Below are 16,665 nucleotides of genomic sequence, written 5' to 3'. Positions count from 1 at the left end.
CAGGCCACTCCCCACGGCTGGGTGCCTGCACTTAGCTCCGACTCAGGGAGAAAGAGCGTTTCACAGCCAGAGCCCGGCAGGGTGTGTGGGGGGTGTGGGGGGCACCGTGGGCCCATCCCTGGTCTGCGGGTCCTTCCCCTGCCTCCCGCAGTTCTCTGGGACCAGCCGCAGCCACTGCCCCGAGCACTGGCAAGGGGCTGGCATCTCCTCGGACGCCTCTGCTTTCTCTGTGTTCTTTTGGGGATTTTCTTTTCCTTCAACTTTCTTAGTAATCGTTCATGAAAAAAAAAAAAAAATCCCAGTTCATTCTTTTCTGCAGGAAGGGGAGAGGATATGTTCAGCTATGCCCACAGAAGTGGGGTGGGGAGGGGTCCCGGGGAAAGAGCGCAGCGCAGGTGGGTGCTGCAAGCGAGCAGGTGCTGCAGGCGAGAGTCCTGTGGGGTCGGGCTTCTCACCCACCTTGTCTGAGGAGCTGAGCTGCATTTTGAATCCATCGTGCGCCTGTGCTTTTGCAGACTTCGGGGAAGAGCAATCTACTTAAAAGACAAATAAAAGGAGACACACAAAACATAAGCCCTGTTTTTTTTTTTTTTTTTTTTTTTTAATGATCAAACCAGCAAATCGCTCTGTGAGCTGGCTGGAGAGCATGGGCGCGCTGGCTGGTCGGTTCCGCATCTGGGGGTCGCTCTGGGCAGGTGCCCAAGCTCAGGGAGGGGCCCCAGGATGGCTGGGAGCCCGCCTCTCCTGTCCCGAGGGTGCCTTGTCTCCTCACAGCCTGGGGTTGTGGGGGTGGAGGGCGTCTCCTGATGGACTCGTTGCTTCTAGAAGGCCCGGCGCTGGCTCCCAGCCTGGCTGAGGTCGGAGGTCGGAGGTCGGAGCAGCTGCGGGGAGGGCCCAGGGAGGAGGCGCAGGAGCAAGCGGGCGGGAGAGGCTGGGCCAGGGCAAGGCCGGTGGGGGATGCGAAGGAGGAGAAGGCTCGAGTCCCAGTCCCAGTCCCTCCTCTGTCTTTTTTTTTTTTTTTTTTTTCCTCCTCTGTCTTATCTGGTGACATCTTATCCCGAAGTCCAGGCTTTTGGGGACTCCGTCCCATGAAGTGCCTTTCGGAGGCAGACTGGGCTTTGCCGACTTTGATGTGCGCATGGACCGCTGCCTGTCCTACGTAAGCTTAAGCGGAGACTGGGATTCGGTGGTTGGGGCAGTGTCTGGGGGGCCGTCCCTCTAGGAAGCTCAAGGATGAACAGTCCAGCAACCGGGAGGCCAGGGGTGGGTGGGGTGGCCTCTTCCCCGGAGAGGGGGCTGGGGGCGGGACTGGGGCCAGAGGGCGTCCAGGGCTTATCCCCTGGTCACTAGCCCCTACCTCTTGTGTCAAGGACTGTGGGGGCCCCACGAGCCAAAGCAAACCAGCCATCAGGCCCCACGGCGACCGGGACTGGGGTGTACCAGGAAACAGACCCATCCACTCCTGTCAAGGGATAGAGTCTACAGCTCAGACGTGAGCACTTGAGGGGTGACTGCAGTTTGGGGGTTTAGGGCAACCTCAGTCCCATGAACCTGGGAGCCCGGAAGGGGTCTGAACAGAAGTGGGATGCGTGGAAGGCAGGGTTCGGGGTCCCCGGGGGGCTCTGCCTCTGGTTGAGAATCCTGAGATGCCACCGGGCTGGGTCGTTCCCCCAACTCCTGGACTCCCCGGGTCCTGCGCCCTGTGGCCACTCAGGGGCCTCAGCGACAGCTTGCCAGTAGGAAATGCTTTCCCAGAGCAGCCAGGCGGCCCCGCGGGGCGCACAGACTAACGCTCTCTCCGTTGGGGTGAGGCCAGGCCCTTGCCCAGACCTGAGGGCCACCGACAGGTGCGTAGAGGGAAGGCCTTTCCCCCGCTCCACTCCCACAGGAAGACATCGGTGGCCTCCGTGGCCTGTCCCCTTCTTGAAGCCCTGCCTGGTGTTCCTGTTCTTGCTCCCGGGGATCAAAGAGGGGTTCCTCGAGCCTCCTGGGGACCCCACCAGGACGCCGGGCTCCCTCGCTGCTGGGCTCAGGGGTCGGGGACTTGCAGAGGGGCTGGGGTCCCCGCTGGCCCCCTGGGGAGCGTTGGAGGCCGCGGTGGGTGGTGCTGGGGCGGTGCCATCAGTAGTACAGGGCTTCCTCGAAGTTCCCAGGGGGTGCTTCGTGGGTCCTGCTTCTTGTCTTGGGCCTCGTGGCTGGAAGGTCAGCAAGCTGGGAGCATCTCACCTCGGTGTAGATGACAGACGTGCCCTGTGGGACAGTCAGGTCAGGAAGAGGAGGCAGATGTAACACGGACGGTGAGGAGCGAGCCGGGCTCCAACTCACCCAGGTCCTCGAGGCTGGCTCGGCAGGCTGGGCTGCGGGGCAGAGAGAAGCCCTCGGGTTAGGGTGTGTGGCTCCCCATGCCCCTGCTGCCCCCCAGGCTGGCTGTCCGCCCCTCACCGCATGGACCAGCCCAGGGAACGCTGTTCCCCCTTTTTGCTCCTCAGGAACCCTCACCACCATCCTAACACAGGTGGGCCCAGGACCCAGGAGGCCGAGGTCTGCACCGCTGGACCATGGCCCAGCTTCCTGACGGCAGGCCAGCCTCGGCCCTGGGACCCCACCCCCCTCCTGGCCTCCCCAGCCCGGGGGTAAGGAGCTGCGAGCAGCCCCCCCTGCCCCACCCCAGATCACGCCTTTACGCCCGCACAGTGTTGCCCTGCCAGGATTATTACGAGCTTTTAAAGATTTTATTTATTTAAGAAAGAGAGAGGGAGGGAGGGAGGGAGAGCGAGAGCGCACAGCAGGGGGAGCAGCAGGCAGAGGGAGAAGCGGGCTCCAGAGGGGAGCCCCACGTGGACTCGATCCCAGGACCCCAGGGTCACGCCCTGGGCCGAAGGCAGACGCACAACCGCTGAGCCCCCCAGGCGCCCCCATCCTGCGAGGACTAAAACAACCCTATTTCCTTATTTTGTCCATGAAAAAGTGCATAGGATTGGCTTCTTCCTTCCTTCCTTGTGTGCGAGTCTCCTTGTAACTCCCGTCTGGAGGGAGCGGTGCCCACGTGTGCCCCCATCTGCCCGCCGGCCCCGGAGTCCACGAGTGCCCCCGTCTGTCTCTTCCTCCAGTGCCCTTCGTGGAGGGAGCAGAAAGCCGGGGCCGATCCAAACCCATTTTACGGACCAGCAGTAGAAATCTCAGCAAAACGAAAACAAAAAGCCTCCCATTCTGGGGTGCCTGTTACACACCAGGTGGTGCTCAAGGCGTCTAGAACCCGTGTTCCGGGCCCAGGGGTTTCCAACGGCCTTGCAAAGTAGGCAGCACCTCCACTGAATGGACCAGGCGCAGAAGCTCAAGCACCTTGCCCCGTCGCACAGTGAGTACATGGAGTCAGGATTTGAACTCAGGTCTGACTGACTCAGAAGCCCCTACTCTTCCTAGGACGGCCCCTTGCCGTCCTTTCCAACTAGACTCCCCCCATCCTGAGTCTGGGATCTGTGGCTGAAGTGCACGGTCTTCCTGGCTCCTCTCAGACCCGGGAATGTCCTGCTGAGTCTTCTACTCTGGGGTGAAGACCAGCTGCATCATTCCTTCCTCTCCTTTCTTTGTTCCTCCGCAGGGCTCAGAAAAAGGCAAAAAATCTCCCTGGTTCCAGTGGGAGCAGTGGTGGTGTATAGAGATGATGTTGAAGACAGTCATGATGTGGGATCCCTGGGGGGCTCAGCGGTTGAGCGCCTGCCTTTGGCCCAGGGTGTGACCCCGGGGTCCTGGGATCGAGTTCCGATCGAGCTCCTACAGGGAGCCTGCTTCTCCCTCTGCCTGTGTCTCTGCCTCTCTCTCTCTGTGTCTCTCATGAATAAATTAATAAAATCTTTAAAAATAAAAGATAGTCATTGTGGTGGACGTAGTGATGTTTGTGGTAGGGGTGTTGGTGATGATGGTAGTGGTGGTGATGGTGATGGTGGCAATGGTGGCTATGGGTGGTGGTGGAGGTGAAGGGGGTGGTGGAGGTAGTGTTGATGGTAGTGGTAATGGTATTGGTGGTGGTGATGGGGGTGGTGGAGGTGATGGTGTTGGTGGTGATGGTATTGGTGGTGGTGGTGGTAGTGATGGTGGTATTGGTGGTGGTGGTGGTGTTGGGAGTGTTGTTGGTGATGGTGATGGTGGCAATGGTGGCTATGGTGGTGGTGGAGGTGAAAGGGGTGATGGTGGTGATGGTGGGGTGATAGTGTTGTTGATGGTGGTGGTAATGGTATTGGTGGTGGTGAATGGGGGTGGTGGAGGTGTTGGTGGTGGTGATGGTGGTGGTAGATGTGATAATGATAATTGTCACTATAAAATGGCAATGTTGGTGGTAGTGGTGGTGATACCTCAGCCCAGGCCCCAAACTTCCTCTTTACATTAGCGAGGGCGTCGAGTTTGGTCCGAGATTACTCACCCTCAGGCTCCCTTAGGACTGCGAGGTCTGAAGGATACGTATCAGCTTCTTCATCCTCATCCTGCCAAGTGACTGAAAGAAGGAATGAGGCTTGAATAGGACCCAACTGCTGTCCCACCTCGAGGCCTCATTGTCCCGAGGACACCTGTGGGGGGAGCCAGGTGGGAACTGAGAGTGGGAGGCCGTTAGTAACGTGGGATATCCGTCTTGGCAAAAGCTGCCTGCCCCCACAGCAGGTTCTAGAGGCTTCACCAGCCCTGACACTGTTTAAACTGGAGGTTGGCAAACATTTTCTGTTAAAAAGTCAATGTTTTAGGCCCGGCTGGCCGTAAGGTGTTTGCTGTCATCACTCAGCTCCGTGGTGCAAAAGCAGCCTTACATGACTCATATGTAATGTTCTTTACAGAATTACTTGGTGGACCGGGGCTGGCCGCTGACCTAACGACCCCCTGCCCTCGGCCTGGAGGCCGGGCGTCCCCGCCACTTCCCTGTCCCTCCCTCCCCCAGCCCTATGCACTGGCTCCACACACTCTCCCCAGAAGCCGGCTACTTCCTTCCCCAGTGACTGACTCCTGAGGCTTGGGGCTCGCAGGGCTTCCTTGTCCTGTCCTCTCCAGAGGCCCTCCTCGGCCTTCCGGGACCCACTGTGCGGGGCCCTGCTGCAGGTCCTTACCGTTGCCAAACACCGAGTGCTGCTCTCCGGCTGGGGCTGGGGGCGGATCCTGGGTCGGAGGCGGCCCTGGGAGACACAAAGGCATGACTCTGAGCCTTCAGAGAGCGGGGAGCCCGCGACAAGGAAAGGCAGTGGAGGCTGCCCGCGTCTCAGGCTCGTCTGTTCATGAGGGCCAAGCCGCAAGTCTAGACGCAGTTAATTTTCATGAGATGTTTCCTTTGAGAAATACCCTATGTGGCCCCATGGGAGCCACAGCCTGGGAGGAAGCAGGGTCAGAAGGGACGGGGTCACCTCTGCAGGGAGAGGGCTCAGGCTCGCCAGGCGGGCTGCTTTCCGGAAGGGGGAAAGCTACTGGCTTTGGCCACACGCTGTGTGCCAGACCCTGGGCCCAGGAACTGCAGTGCAGGGGCTGCTCCCCGCTCAGCGCCTGGTCCAGCAAGCGGCACGCAGCCGGGGGGCGGGGGGGGGGGGGTGGGTGTGGGGCAAGAAAGCCTCTCCTCCTGACCCTCTGGCGTCTGGTATTCTCCACGACCATCCTGCAGAGGTTGATACCGGGACGTCCTAGTATCACTTGTAGGTGAGGCAACTGAGGCTGGGCGAGGGGACCTCTCCAAGGGCAGGCACATAAGATAAGGGGTAGGGACAGAGTCTTAACCGGGGTTTATAGGCTTTTTCTCCACTAGCATGTTGCCTCAGGGGAGCAGGTGCTTCCAAGGCTCTCAAAATCAGCTCCTAGGATAGGGACGGGCTCACACGTGTGTTTTAGAACACTTGGTGCCTGAGGAACGTTCCTTAGCTGGCCGGGTCGTGGGAGTGGTGTTTCCTGTAAGACCCAGAGTGCTCCCTGTCATTGCACGCCCCTGGTGCTCGTTCGCCAGGGCTATTTCTGGGTCTCCGTCCTCTGATGGGCTCCGGGGGTTCCTCTGTTTCGCACACGGTGTGACAACAGGTGGTGAAATGGACCTTGTTAAGCAAGCAGAGGACAGCGCGCACACCTGGGCAGGTGCCACCTTGCATCACTGTGTGTGGTGCCAGGCTCGCTGTCGTTGGCCAGCATGTTCTGCCATTCGCCTTCAGAGGTACGGCCTGCCCAGTGCCCTTGGAGGTGGCAGGTTGGTGTGCTGAGGGAGCGACGTGCTCCCCAGAGGTGGTCAGCAGGTGGGTGTGAGCTACGAAGCCGTCGACCTGCTGGTTTTCTGGTGAAGCTTTGGAATCGGGCCCGACGGTGGTTTCCCGCGTGACATTCTGAACGTTCTGCGCGCCTGGGACTCTGAGGTGAGAGGACCAGGGCCACCACCAGGAGCCCTGTTTTCTCGGGAGACAGGTTCCGTCACGCAGTGGGGCCCAGGCGCTCCCAGGCTGGCAGTGGGGCCGCGTGGGGGCCGCAGCAGCGTCTGCATGGGAACATGTTCTCTTGTTTCCCACGAGGTGCTTCTTCCTCCCGAGGGACCTGCAGCAGCGCCCGCTCTCCCATCGTCCCGTTGGGGGCTGGCGGGGAGACAGCCGGGCCTGTTGCTTTGCCTTTAGTGCCGGGACCCAGGGCTGAGGGGCCGGAGGCACAGGCCCCGGGGGCTCCCAGGCGTCCACGGCGGGGCCGGGGGGAGGCAGGACGGTGGCAGTCGGGTGCAGCCACCCAGCTAGCTCCGGCCGCCTCCAACGTCCTCCCGTCCTCCTCCTGCACAGCCATAGCTTAAAGCAAGACAGCCTGCGTGGAGCCTTGACTCAAGACTAGAGGGCATGTTTGTGGGACAAAGACCTGCTCGGAGGCTGGTCCAGGCCCTAACGGGGGAGCTTGTGGGGTGGGGGGCTGGAGGGTCAGGACCGGGGAGAGGCCCCTGCAGGCGTCCTGGCGGGAGCTCGGGGAGGAGCACTGGGTGGTCCCAGTGGTCTGGCCCGGCTCCCGAAAATCTCACGCGGATTCCTCGACAGAAGGGGCGGCCGCCGACGTGAATAAGGAAATGCAGGTGGCGGCTTCGTCCCTTGGCAAGTGGAAAGCAGGAATGACAGAGTGAGCAGGAGGTGGGCGGGTCTGGGTCCCCGTCATCGGGGGCTGAAAGTCTAGCAACGAGCCGGGACAGCAATGGCCTTCCCTTAGATGCGGCCCGAGGCGGAGACAGGCTAGAGTGGGAGGCAATGCAGAGCCAGCCTGGCCGTGAGGGCCTCCGTTCCTGCCTCCCCGTCTCCACCCGGTGGGTCCGGAATCCACGTGGACCCGAGGGAGAAGGTGCCAGCCCCCGCCAGGTGCCAGCCCACGCTCGAGGTGTCAGGTCGATGCATCTCCTTGGGTGCGACTCTCACAATAACCCCAAGCGGAGATGCTTGAGGAATCCTGGAGCCAAGGGCCAGGGCCACAGAATCGAGAGGCCGATGCGGCCGATGCAGAGGCCGCGGCTCCGCTTCCCTCCTGGTGAGGAGCCTCCGCTGAGCAGCCTGGGGTTCTCCATCCCTCGTCCTTGCTCTGCAGAGCTCTGGCCCAACAAGGTGGGGGTGGCCCGGGGCTTTCGTGGTCCGACCAACAGCCACAGATGCTCCTCCAAACACGGGGGCCCTCATGTGCTCCGCGTGCAGCGTTTACAGACTCCTCTGTCGGCGCCTTTGTTCACGCATCTCTGGCTGACCGTGGGTACGTGAGACACTGGTCTGTGTGTGTGTGTGTGTGTGTGTGTGTGTGTGTTGGAGGCTGTAAGGGTCCCTCCACGGGCTTTGTGGGACGGTTAGAGAGGAGTCCCTCTTGCCACCCACCACTCGGTGGAGGAAGCAGCGGGGCCCTCGAGACGCTGGCTTTCCGCAGGCCGGGCAGCGTCTGGCTAAGCGGTTCAGCCACTAAGGAAGTCGAAACGGTTACTGACCGGATTGTCTCCAGGGTCTGAAGCAGCCCAGAAGTGCCGCGGTGACGGCCAGCACAGCCAGAAGGCCTGCACACAGCCAGGGAGCCAGCCGGGGGGCGCCAGGCGGGGCGGGCGAGCCTGCGGGAGCTGCGGGGGGAGACGGGGCACCATGGGCATCGAGGATGAGACTCGGAGGTGTCCCCCGGTGGGCGCAGAGGGGTCAGAAGGGAGCACGCGTGCGGCCTCAAGGAGGAGGCAGGGGCTGCAGAGGGTGCAAGCAGGATGGCCCCGCGCCACCGCGCCCTCCACAGCGACCTCCCACCTTCCCTCCAGGTTCAGGGCATGGACGCCCCAAGCAGGGTCCGCGCTCGGTCTTGCAGCGCAGGGTGCAGGTGGGTGGCGCGCCAAGGGGTGACCCCTGACCCCTGCCGCTGGCTGGGGCGCAGAGCCCGACTGGGCGACAAGACCTACTGTCCAGGGAGAGCGTCTTGGGCTCGCTCGTCTCTTTGGAGACGTTGTTCTGGGCCTGGCAGGAGTAGCTCCCGGTGTCCCTTGCTGACATCACGGTGAAGGAGAAGGAGGCAGTCCTACCACGCGGAGCCCGGGGGCTCCCCAGCATCTTCCCGTCCAGGTAGAATGAGTACAGGATGGGAGGGGAGCCATTGATGGCCACACAGAAGAGCTGTACCACATCCCCCAAGGCCAGGCCAGTGGGCCCGGGGCTCAGGGAGAGCAGAGGCTGGGACACAGGGGCTGGAGGCACACGGGGTGGACATCAGTGACACTCCCCAGGGATCTGGGTGTTGGCTACTGGGGCCTGAGCCCCCTCCTGCCCTGGAAGACCCCCCCCAAGGCTCAGGGGTCCCATTACCTGAAGGCAGATCCTGGGCAGTGTCCCCCTCCGTCCCCACTCACCCAGCACCCTGACCTCCAGCCGGGGGCTCTGTTTCTGGACTCTGCTGCCCTTGGGGGTGGCCTGGCACCAGTAAAGCCCAGAGTCTCCCTCCCGGGCTTCTGGGAGGTGGAGCTCTGGCCGGGGGTCCCTGTCCTGCAAGGTGTGGCCGTTCTTGAGGAAGGAGAAGAGGAGCCTAGAGGCTGACTTCTGGGGGTGCATCTCCGTCTGGCATCTCAGGGTCAGCGGGGCCCCCTCACGGGGCTTGGGAGAGGGGACAGCATGCAGCTCTGGAGGCCGGAACAGCTCTGAGGAGGAGAGGCCCGGGCTCACAGGGGACCCCTGACCCACGGGTGCCCAGAGGCCAGGCACTAACCAGGGCGTCCCCAGGCCCCAGCCCTGTGCCCGGCGGGGGACACCGTCCTTGTCCCTCAGGCCATGGCTCTCAGCCGGGAGCCACAGCACGGGCATCCCTGGAACCTCGGGCCAGAGCGGAGGGCCTAGGGGTTGCCTGGTCCCCAGAAGGGAGGGGTCCGGCCCAAGGTCTCCGGGACCGAGGGGCAGGGCTGGTCCAGGGTGCTTCCCCTCCCTCTCCGGCGCCAGCGTGGGGACACCTGGAGCCCTGTGGTTGGGCCCGGGGGGTGGCCAGGGCGACGGCGCTGCCCACAGACCGCTGACCTCTAGAGACTGGATCCCTGCGCAGCACCCTGGCCCCCCCCGCCCCCCCCCCCCCCCGCTGGTGACTCACCTTGGACTTGAACCATGGTCATCTCTGACCTCTGGGTGCCTAGGTGTGGGATGTGGGCCATCCTCCCACTGCAGCTGTACTGGCCGCTGCTCTCCAGGGCTGCCGTGCCCATGGGCAGGACCTGCACATCCCTGGGGGCACCGAGCGCCTTTCTGTCTCTGTAGAACTCTACCTGGGACATTTCTGTGTTCCTCCACCCCTGGCACTGCAGAGTCAGGGCGTCTCCCTCGAACACGGGGTCTGGCCAGGCTCGGAGGTGCAGCCAGACTGGGAGACACAGGAATGGGGTTGCCCGGAGCCTCGCATCCCACTGGCCCGTTTTCTCCCTCTATCCCTCAGCCTCGGGGCTCCCGGTCCCCCAGCCCTCCCCGCTGGGCCAGGGCCAGGCCTCTGCTTTGCTCCCCCCCTCCCCAACTTCTCCCTGCCTCTTCTCTCTACCTCTGCCCTTCCCTCCCCGCCCCTGCTTGTGCCTGTGTTTGACTTCTTCTGGCACCCCCCTCCCCCCGCCCCCGGTGCTGCAGAACATGTCCTGGTTGGTCAGGCCTGTTCATGGGTCAGGGTTTTTCCCACTTGACAGAGAGCCCTATGAGAGTCAGGGTGGGCGGGAAGGCAAAGGTTGCCGAGGGACAAAGCTGCCTCCTCTGAACATTCGAGGGATGGAAGGGAGTCCAGGGCCTCGGGGAGTGGAGACCGGAGGAGCTTCCGAGCACTGCTGAGAGGAGGAGACGGAGGCCAGTGCCACTTACGGGGGATGAGATGAGGCCCAGAGCCATTTGCTGGGCCCCAGAGTTACCCTTGGCCTGAGACCAGTGGGGTCCCGGGTCTCATTTCTGCCTGGGCCCTGGCCAGGATTCCCGAGGAATGGGCTCAGTCTGCTGCTCTGAAGATGTTTCCAGGGGACCCATGACCCATCCATTAAGCTTTGGCCCAGAGACATACTTGGAGTTGGAAGGGACAGATACGTAAGACTCACCAGTTTTCCCAGCACAGGGAACTGCAAGAGAACAGAGCAACACAACTAGGGTAAGTAGCAGAAAGAACTTTCTCACGAGAAGGCCTGTCACCTCAGGGATGGGCGCTCAAATCCATTCAATAAGCCAATAAGCCAATTACCCAGCCCCCTGGGTACCCACTCAGCTGGCCACTCAGCCACTTGGCCCCTCGACCACCCAGCCCTCCAGCCCCCCAGCACCCCAAGCCACTCAGCCACCCAACCATCCAGCCCCCAGCCCCACAGCCCTACAGCCCCCAGCCCCCACAGGCCACTTAGACTCCCAGCCCCCACAGGCCACTTAGACTCCCAGCCCCCCAACCACCTAATCACCCATTCCCCCATCCCCCCTGCCCCTCAGCCCCCAGCTCCCCAAACCATTCAGCCCCCCCAGCCCCCCCGCTCCCCAGCCACCCGGTCACCCAGCCACTCTGCTTTTATTTTGGACCCACTGCCTGGAATCCTCTGCCCTACCTCAGTTCAAATGTCACCCCTGTAGGTCTTTCTGGGACCCCCAATTGAAATAATTCACCTCAGTCACCGTAACAGCACCCCACTGCATTAACATCCGAGCCCTTGTCTCTATTTGAAGTTATCTTATTCTTTAAATTGCTTCCTCGTTACCGCCTGCCTCCGTGTGTCTAGGATGCAAGCTCCACGAGGGCGGGGCTCACCTATACCTTGTACCACCCCACCCATGCCGAGGACCCGTGCCGGGAATGGTCTGTGTTCAACGCACATCTGTTGGATGAACACTCGCCAGCTTTGTGCCCAGCCACGTGGGGCAGGGCACCCCAAGCAGGGCACAGAAGAGTGGACCCGTGCACCAGTGGGTCCCAGTGCCTATCTGCACCTGCGGAAGAACTCAGAGAGCAAAGGCAGGCTGCGCACTCCTGTGGCCCCACCTGTCTGCAGAGCTCTGGAGAGCACAGCCTGGAAGTGACAGATGAAGAGGTGTGGGGTCACTTGACTGGCAGCTCGGATCACCCCTATACGCACTCCTAATGCTTCTTTTTTTTTTTTTTTTTTTTTTAAATTATATGTTACCCCCAGTCCCAAGGATATTTCCCTCTGTAGTCATTAGTGTCTCTGTGCTTCCCCTTTTATTCAATGGTTGAAAGACCTCCTGTTATATTTCATTTTTTTTTTTTTTTAAATTTTATTTATTCATGATAGTCACACACACAGAGAGAGAGAGAGGCAGAGACACAGGCAGAGGGAGAAACAGGCTCCATGCACGGGGAGCCCGACATGGGATTCGATCCCGGGTCTCCAGGATCGCGCCCTGGGCCAAAGGCAGGCGCCAAACCGCTGCACCACCCAGGGATCCCCACTCCTAATGCTTCTATCTATCACCTATCTATCATCTATCTATCAATCTATCATTTTATTATTATTTTTTAAGATTTTATTTTTAAGTAAATCTCTACACCTATCATGGGCTCGAACTCACAGCCTGGAGCTCAAGAATCACAGCTCTACAGATTGAGCCAGCCAGGCACCCCCAAATCTTTTTATGTAATTGAACTAATCATGCTTTTGCTTTATTGCTGCTTTTTTTTTTTTTTTTTTTTTTTTTTTTTTTTTTTTTTAGTAAGCTCTACACCTAACATGGGGTTTGAATTCATGAGCCTGAGATCAAGAGTTGCGTGCTGTACCAACTGAGCCAAGTTGGCCCCATCAGAGCAAAATTTTTATTTTAATTTTAATTAAAAATAAAAATTTTATGTAGGCTCCATGCCCAGGATGGGGCCTGAACTCATGACCATGAGATCAAAAGTCATATGATCACCCCACTAAGCCAGCCAGGTGCCCCTAATGCTTTTATTTATTTTTAAAGATTTTATTTATTTATTTATTTTGAGGGACACAGAGAAAGGCAGAGGCACAGGCAGAGGGAGAAGCAGCCTCTCCGCGGGGAGCCCGACACGGGACTCCATCCCCACACTGGATCCAGGGACTCCGGGATCACACCCTAAGCCTAAGGCAGTTGCTTAAACACTGAGCCACCCAGGCGTCCCAACCCCTAATGCTTTTAAATGCATGAATGTTTGCAGAACAAAAATGGCCTGGGAAGAGAGGCCAAGCCACAAAATGATAGATGAGGTAGGTTAGACAGGCATGACCAGCCCAAGGGATGGAGGGGCACAGCTGGACATGAGGTGGTGGAGAGTGTTCTAGGCTTTAGGTCAAGGGGTGAAGCAAAGAGCGGCATAGGGCCGAGAAGAGTCAGACTGGCCATCCTCGAGCCCTACTGTGTCCTTCACACCGACAGGTCCCAGGTGATGGGCAGACATTGAGAAATGTGGGAATGGCCTTGGGAGGCGTGGGTGAGGACGCTCTCACCAGGGCCCTGAGATGCAGCTGTTTGGCACATTGATTCACATGCTGTCACCCGTGTTGCCCGCGTGGCCTGAGACCCAGACAGAGGCTTTCAGTTTCAGTTCTGCGCTCAGCTCGGGGCTAGCTCAGCCACAGGCTCTCAGTGTGCGAGGAATTCCGCGCCTCTCTAGCCATCCCTCCATCTGCCCCCGGCCCCATCTAAACACATCTTTCCTCTGCGCTTGGTGTGGTGGGAAGCATGCAGGGTCTGGAATCACAGGACCTGAACCTAACTCCTGAATCCCTCTCTTTCGGTGGGAACTTGGATGAACTGTGTGGATTCCAACAGCCTTCAATTCCTGGTTCTGTCTATAGGACGGGAACCACCACAGTCATTTCTTCCTTGCAGGGCTGTGTGGCTAGTGACCCACCTCCTGGAAACGTGGTTACTGTTTTAACTGAAAGCAGAAAGAAGGCCTGACCTCAGAGTGACTAAAATCTCTCAGTGGAGTGATGCCCCTCTTCCTTTCCCCTCTTTACCGGAAAAATGCCTCTGCAACTTCAAAGTGGTGAGTGAACAGGGTGAGGGCATAGAAGCCTACAACAGGACAGAAGGCATCCAGAGGCCAGAGGGACACCTCAGATGAGCTGGTGTCCCCGGGCCCCAGGGACCTGTTGTCCAGTGTGGTGAGACCAGGGAGCTGTGCCCGCAGAGCCAGCGTCTGTCATGAAGATAGTTGGCAGTAGGGTGTGCAGGGGGCCGTGGGTGCCTTGTGGCACTTCCTACAAAGGGCACCGTGGACATCGGTCTGCTACAGGCTAAAGATGAGGCGATGACACAGCCATTGAATAAGTTGTACAATAGACAGCGGAGGCTGCAGCCCTGCCGACCTTGGCACTAGTGAGGCCATGGTGGGAGGGAGGGGAAGTCCCAGCTCCTGGCCCATGGACAAAGTGTATGGGGACCAAGCAGGCCAACCAGCATGATGGACGGGGCCCCGACACCATTTCCCACTCAGAGGCACTGGGAGATACTTGTCTGAGAAAGACCCAGCAGAGTAGGGACACAGGGGTCTTCAAATAGCTGATGGGCAAAGCTTAAGAGAGAGGGAGAGACTTTAGGCAGAAGTGGGACTAATTCATGGAAATGAGGGAGATCAGGGAAGCAGGTTTCAGCAGAGCACGAGGGACCCTCTCTGCAGTGAGCGCGAGCACACTGGAACATGCCGTGCTTCCACGGTGCCAGGGGGTGGCCGTGTTCTGGAAGCTCTGAGATACTTGTCATGGCCTGCGTGCGTGTCTACGGAGGGTGGGTTCCAGCCCTGGGACTGAACTTGGCGAATGCTCAGCTCAGAAGAAATTTAAGGTTCTTCTCCTAAACTTCAAATACACCTTTAGTGTACAGCCAGGTACCAGCACATTTGGCGTCAGGGCCCCTGGCCTCTTGAATCCCTGATAGTCATAATAGTAACAGGCACCGCTTACTGTGTGAACGTGCCCCACCAGGCACTTGGAGTGAATTTTGTTTTCCAGTCTCACTTGATTAAAACCCAACCACAGCTGTGCTAGAGGTATCGCGGTGGGATGGAGAGAGCACGCGGGTAGCGCCAAGTGGACTTGGGTTTGCATCTGTTGTGCTCATTAGCAGGGCAATTCTACGCAAGTTTGTTAACCATCGTGAACTCAATATCCCCAATTGTTTAATCGGGATTTAAAAAAATACCCACCCTATGATTCTAAAGGTGAGGTGAGATACCGTACGCACTACAAAGCAGGCCTTCGGTGTTTTCTTGTTTGTCTCTGCCCACATCTAAGAGGAAATAGCAGCTCTGCACTTAGGGTAACTCTGTTTCTCCACACCTAGCCATGGGGTCCCGGCATCTTAGATTGGTTTCCTGAGGTCCCCAAGCATCAAGTGTGACTCCGTTGGGCCTGGGTCCTCTACCACCTTGTCCCCTAGTCAGCCAGTTTTTGACTCTCTCTCTCTTCCAGATCATGGGTTCCACGCTGGAAAGCACTTGGACTTCATCCAGTAAAGACCAGCAAGGGCTGTTCCTTTTACAAGGTAGTGATTTGCCCTTGAAAGCCTTTCTTCTGGAGTCTATCCAGGCACTAGGCTATCCTGACCCTATCCTTGGACCTTTCCACTTGTCCAAAGGGCCATTCATAAGCACACAGGACAACACTGATGTAGGGGAAGGAAGAGTACCGAGTAGGACAAGGGTTTTCCTTGCAGGGTCAAATTCTCAAAAACTCTGTCCAGGAAGAGATCGTATTTAGAAATGGTTTTGTTTTTCTGGTTCAACGAAAACAAACAAACAAGCAAACTACTGGGACCAAGTATAAAGCAAAAAGTAAGTCAACTCGGAAATTGTAAGGCGATGTGGAATATGTGCCCAGACTTGTTCCTTTTAAGTGTAGCAGGCAATAGTGGCTGAGACTGGGTTGAGTCTGGGAGGTGCCTAGTGACCCTCTCCCCACCTTGTAGCTCTCTGCCACTGGAGGAGCAGTCCCTTCCACTGCTGGCAAGGGTGACTGGCCTCCGGGGAGGTGCGTCAAGGAGAGAGACATACCTCAGGGAGAATGGATTTGATCCTGCGAACCATCCGCAAGGACCAGTCAGACCTGAAGCAGCCTCTGCACCTGCCCATCCCCAATAGAGAGATGATGTAGGGAGAAGGGGGATGGCCAGTAGGTAAAGGGCTTTGGACACTCAGAGCAAGGCCTCTTGATCAGATGAGAAGCCGGGTCATTGTTGACTGCTTCTAGGAAAACACTGAAACTTCATAAAAATAAATCTTTTGTTTTTTTGTAAAAGCCTACCTATTGCTGAGCAAAATGCACAGAACTACCTTTTCCCATTTCCCTAATCCTGTCCAGCCCACACCCTGCCCAAAGCTTCTTTCCTTCCTCTTTTTTTTTTTTTTTAAGATTTTGTTTATCTGAGAGAGAGAGAGAGAGAGAGAGAGTGTGTGTGTGCACAAGCTGAGGGAGAGACAGAGGGAGAGGGAGCAGCAGACTCCTTGCTGAGCAAGCAGCCTGATTCAGGGCTTGATCCCAGGACCCGGAGATCATGACCTGAGCCGAAGGCCGAGGCTTAATAGACTGAGCCACCCAGGCATCCCAAGCCTTCTTTCCTTCTATAACTTCATTTTCCTTTTGAGATAGCCTGATGAGTAATTTAATCTTATTTGACAGGGTAAACATGTCATTGGGCCTCAGAATGTGATTTTCTGTCTCCCTAATTTTGCTCTGATACATGAAGGCCTCCCCTTCCAAGGACGAAGGGATGGGAAACATAAGAGGAGCCCCCCCCCCCACTACACCCCATCTTTGTCAAGCATACCCATGTGCACACTCTCATTAAACCCTCTTGAACTCAGAAAGGTGAAAGTAGAAGACCCAAATAACTTAGCCTTTGGTGCCAAGGAGGGAAAGCTCATGCTTGGTGACTTACCAAAGAACAGCACAATCCTGTAGAGCAGCATGGAACCTGGCCTGGCACAGGGGAAGGACATAGGTCCAGCTAAAAGCAGATGCAGAGTCAGGGTGGAGTGGAGAGGATCTAAGCCGCAGGCCCAGGGATGAGTGAGTGACCCTTCTGATGTAGGTGGTGTTGCTACTTCATAGTCTAAATAGAGGAAGTGGGGAAGAAACTTTAAAAGTTCAAATTAGTATTTCCTCTTTGGTTGAAGAGGTATAATACAAGTGAACTTCCTTTACCATGCTGCATGAAGGAGTCAGGAAATTTGCTAATAAACCCTTGAACACTCTGTGGCTTTGAAAAGCTC

At 58.1% G+C, this 16,665-nt stretch overlaps 1 protein-coding gene across 1 annotated transcript; it reads right to left on the bottom strand.

Moving 5' to 3' along the window:
- Positions 1-579: 579 nt before the first annotated feature.
- On the bottom strand, positions 580-16,461 carry FCRL6 (Fc receptor like 6). The gene is made up of 10 exons (XM_041722712.1): positions 16,332-16,461; positions 10,535-10,555; positions 9,562-9,828; positions 8,837-9,121; positions 8,393-8,674; positions 7,943-8,068; positions 5,094-5,159; positions 4,421-4,492; positions 2,326-2,357; positions 580-2,250 (listed from the first exon to the last, which is right to left on the bottom strand). Exons 1-10 carry the CDS (start codon positions 16,390-16,392, stop codon positions 2,122-2,124), a joined length of 1,341 nt encoding a protein of 446 aa, XP_041578646.1. The 5' UTR covers positions 16,393-16,461; the 3' UTR covers positions 580-2,121.
- Positions 16,462-16,665: the final 204 nt, after the last annotated feature.

Source organism: Vulpes lagopus, chromosome 11 (assembly GCF_018345385.1).
Source record: "Vulpes lagopus strain Blue_001 chromosome 11, ASM1834538v1, whole genome shotgun sequence".
NCBI classification, from domain to species: Eukaryota; Metazoa; Chordata; class Mammalia; order Carnivora; family Canidae; genus Vulpes; species Vulpes lagopus.
Note: the sequence above shows the minus strand (reverse complement) of the source record. Positions and strands in the feature narration are given on the sequence as shown.

Coding starts and splice junctions, on each gene's coding strand:
- FCRL6 (XM_041722712.1), bottom strand. CDS start 16,392: ATGTCCTTCCCCTGTGCCAGGCCAGGTTCCATGCTGCTCTACAGGATT. Junction 10,556..16,331: donor CAGGATTGTGCTGTTCTTTG/GTAAGTCACCAA, acceptor GTTCTCTTGCAG/TTCCCTGTGCTGGGAAAACT. Junction 9,829..10,534: donor TCCCTGTGCTGGGAAAACTG/GTGAGTCTTACG, acceptor TGTGTCTCCCAG/TCTGGCTGCACCTCCGAGCC.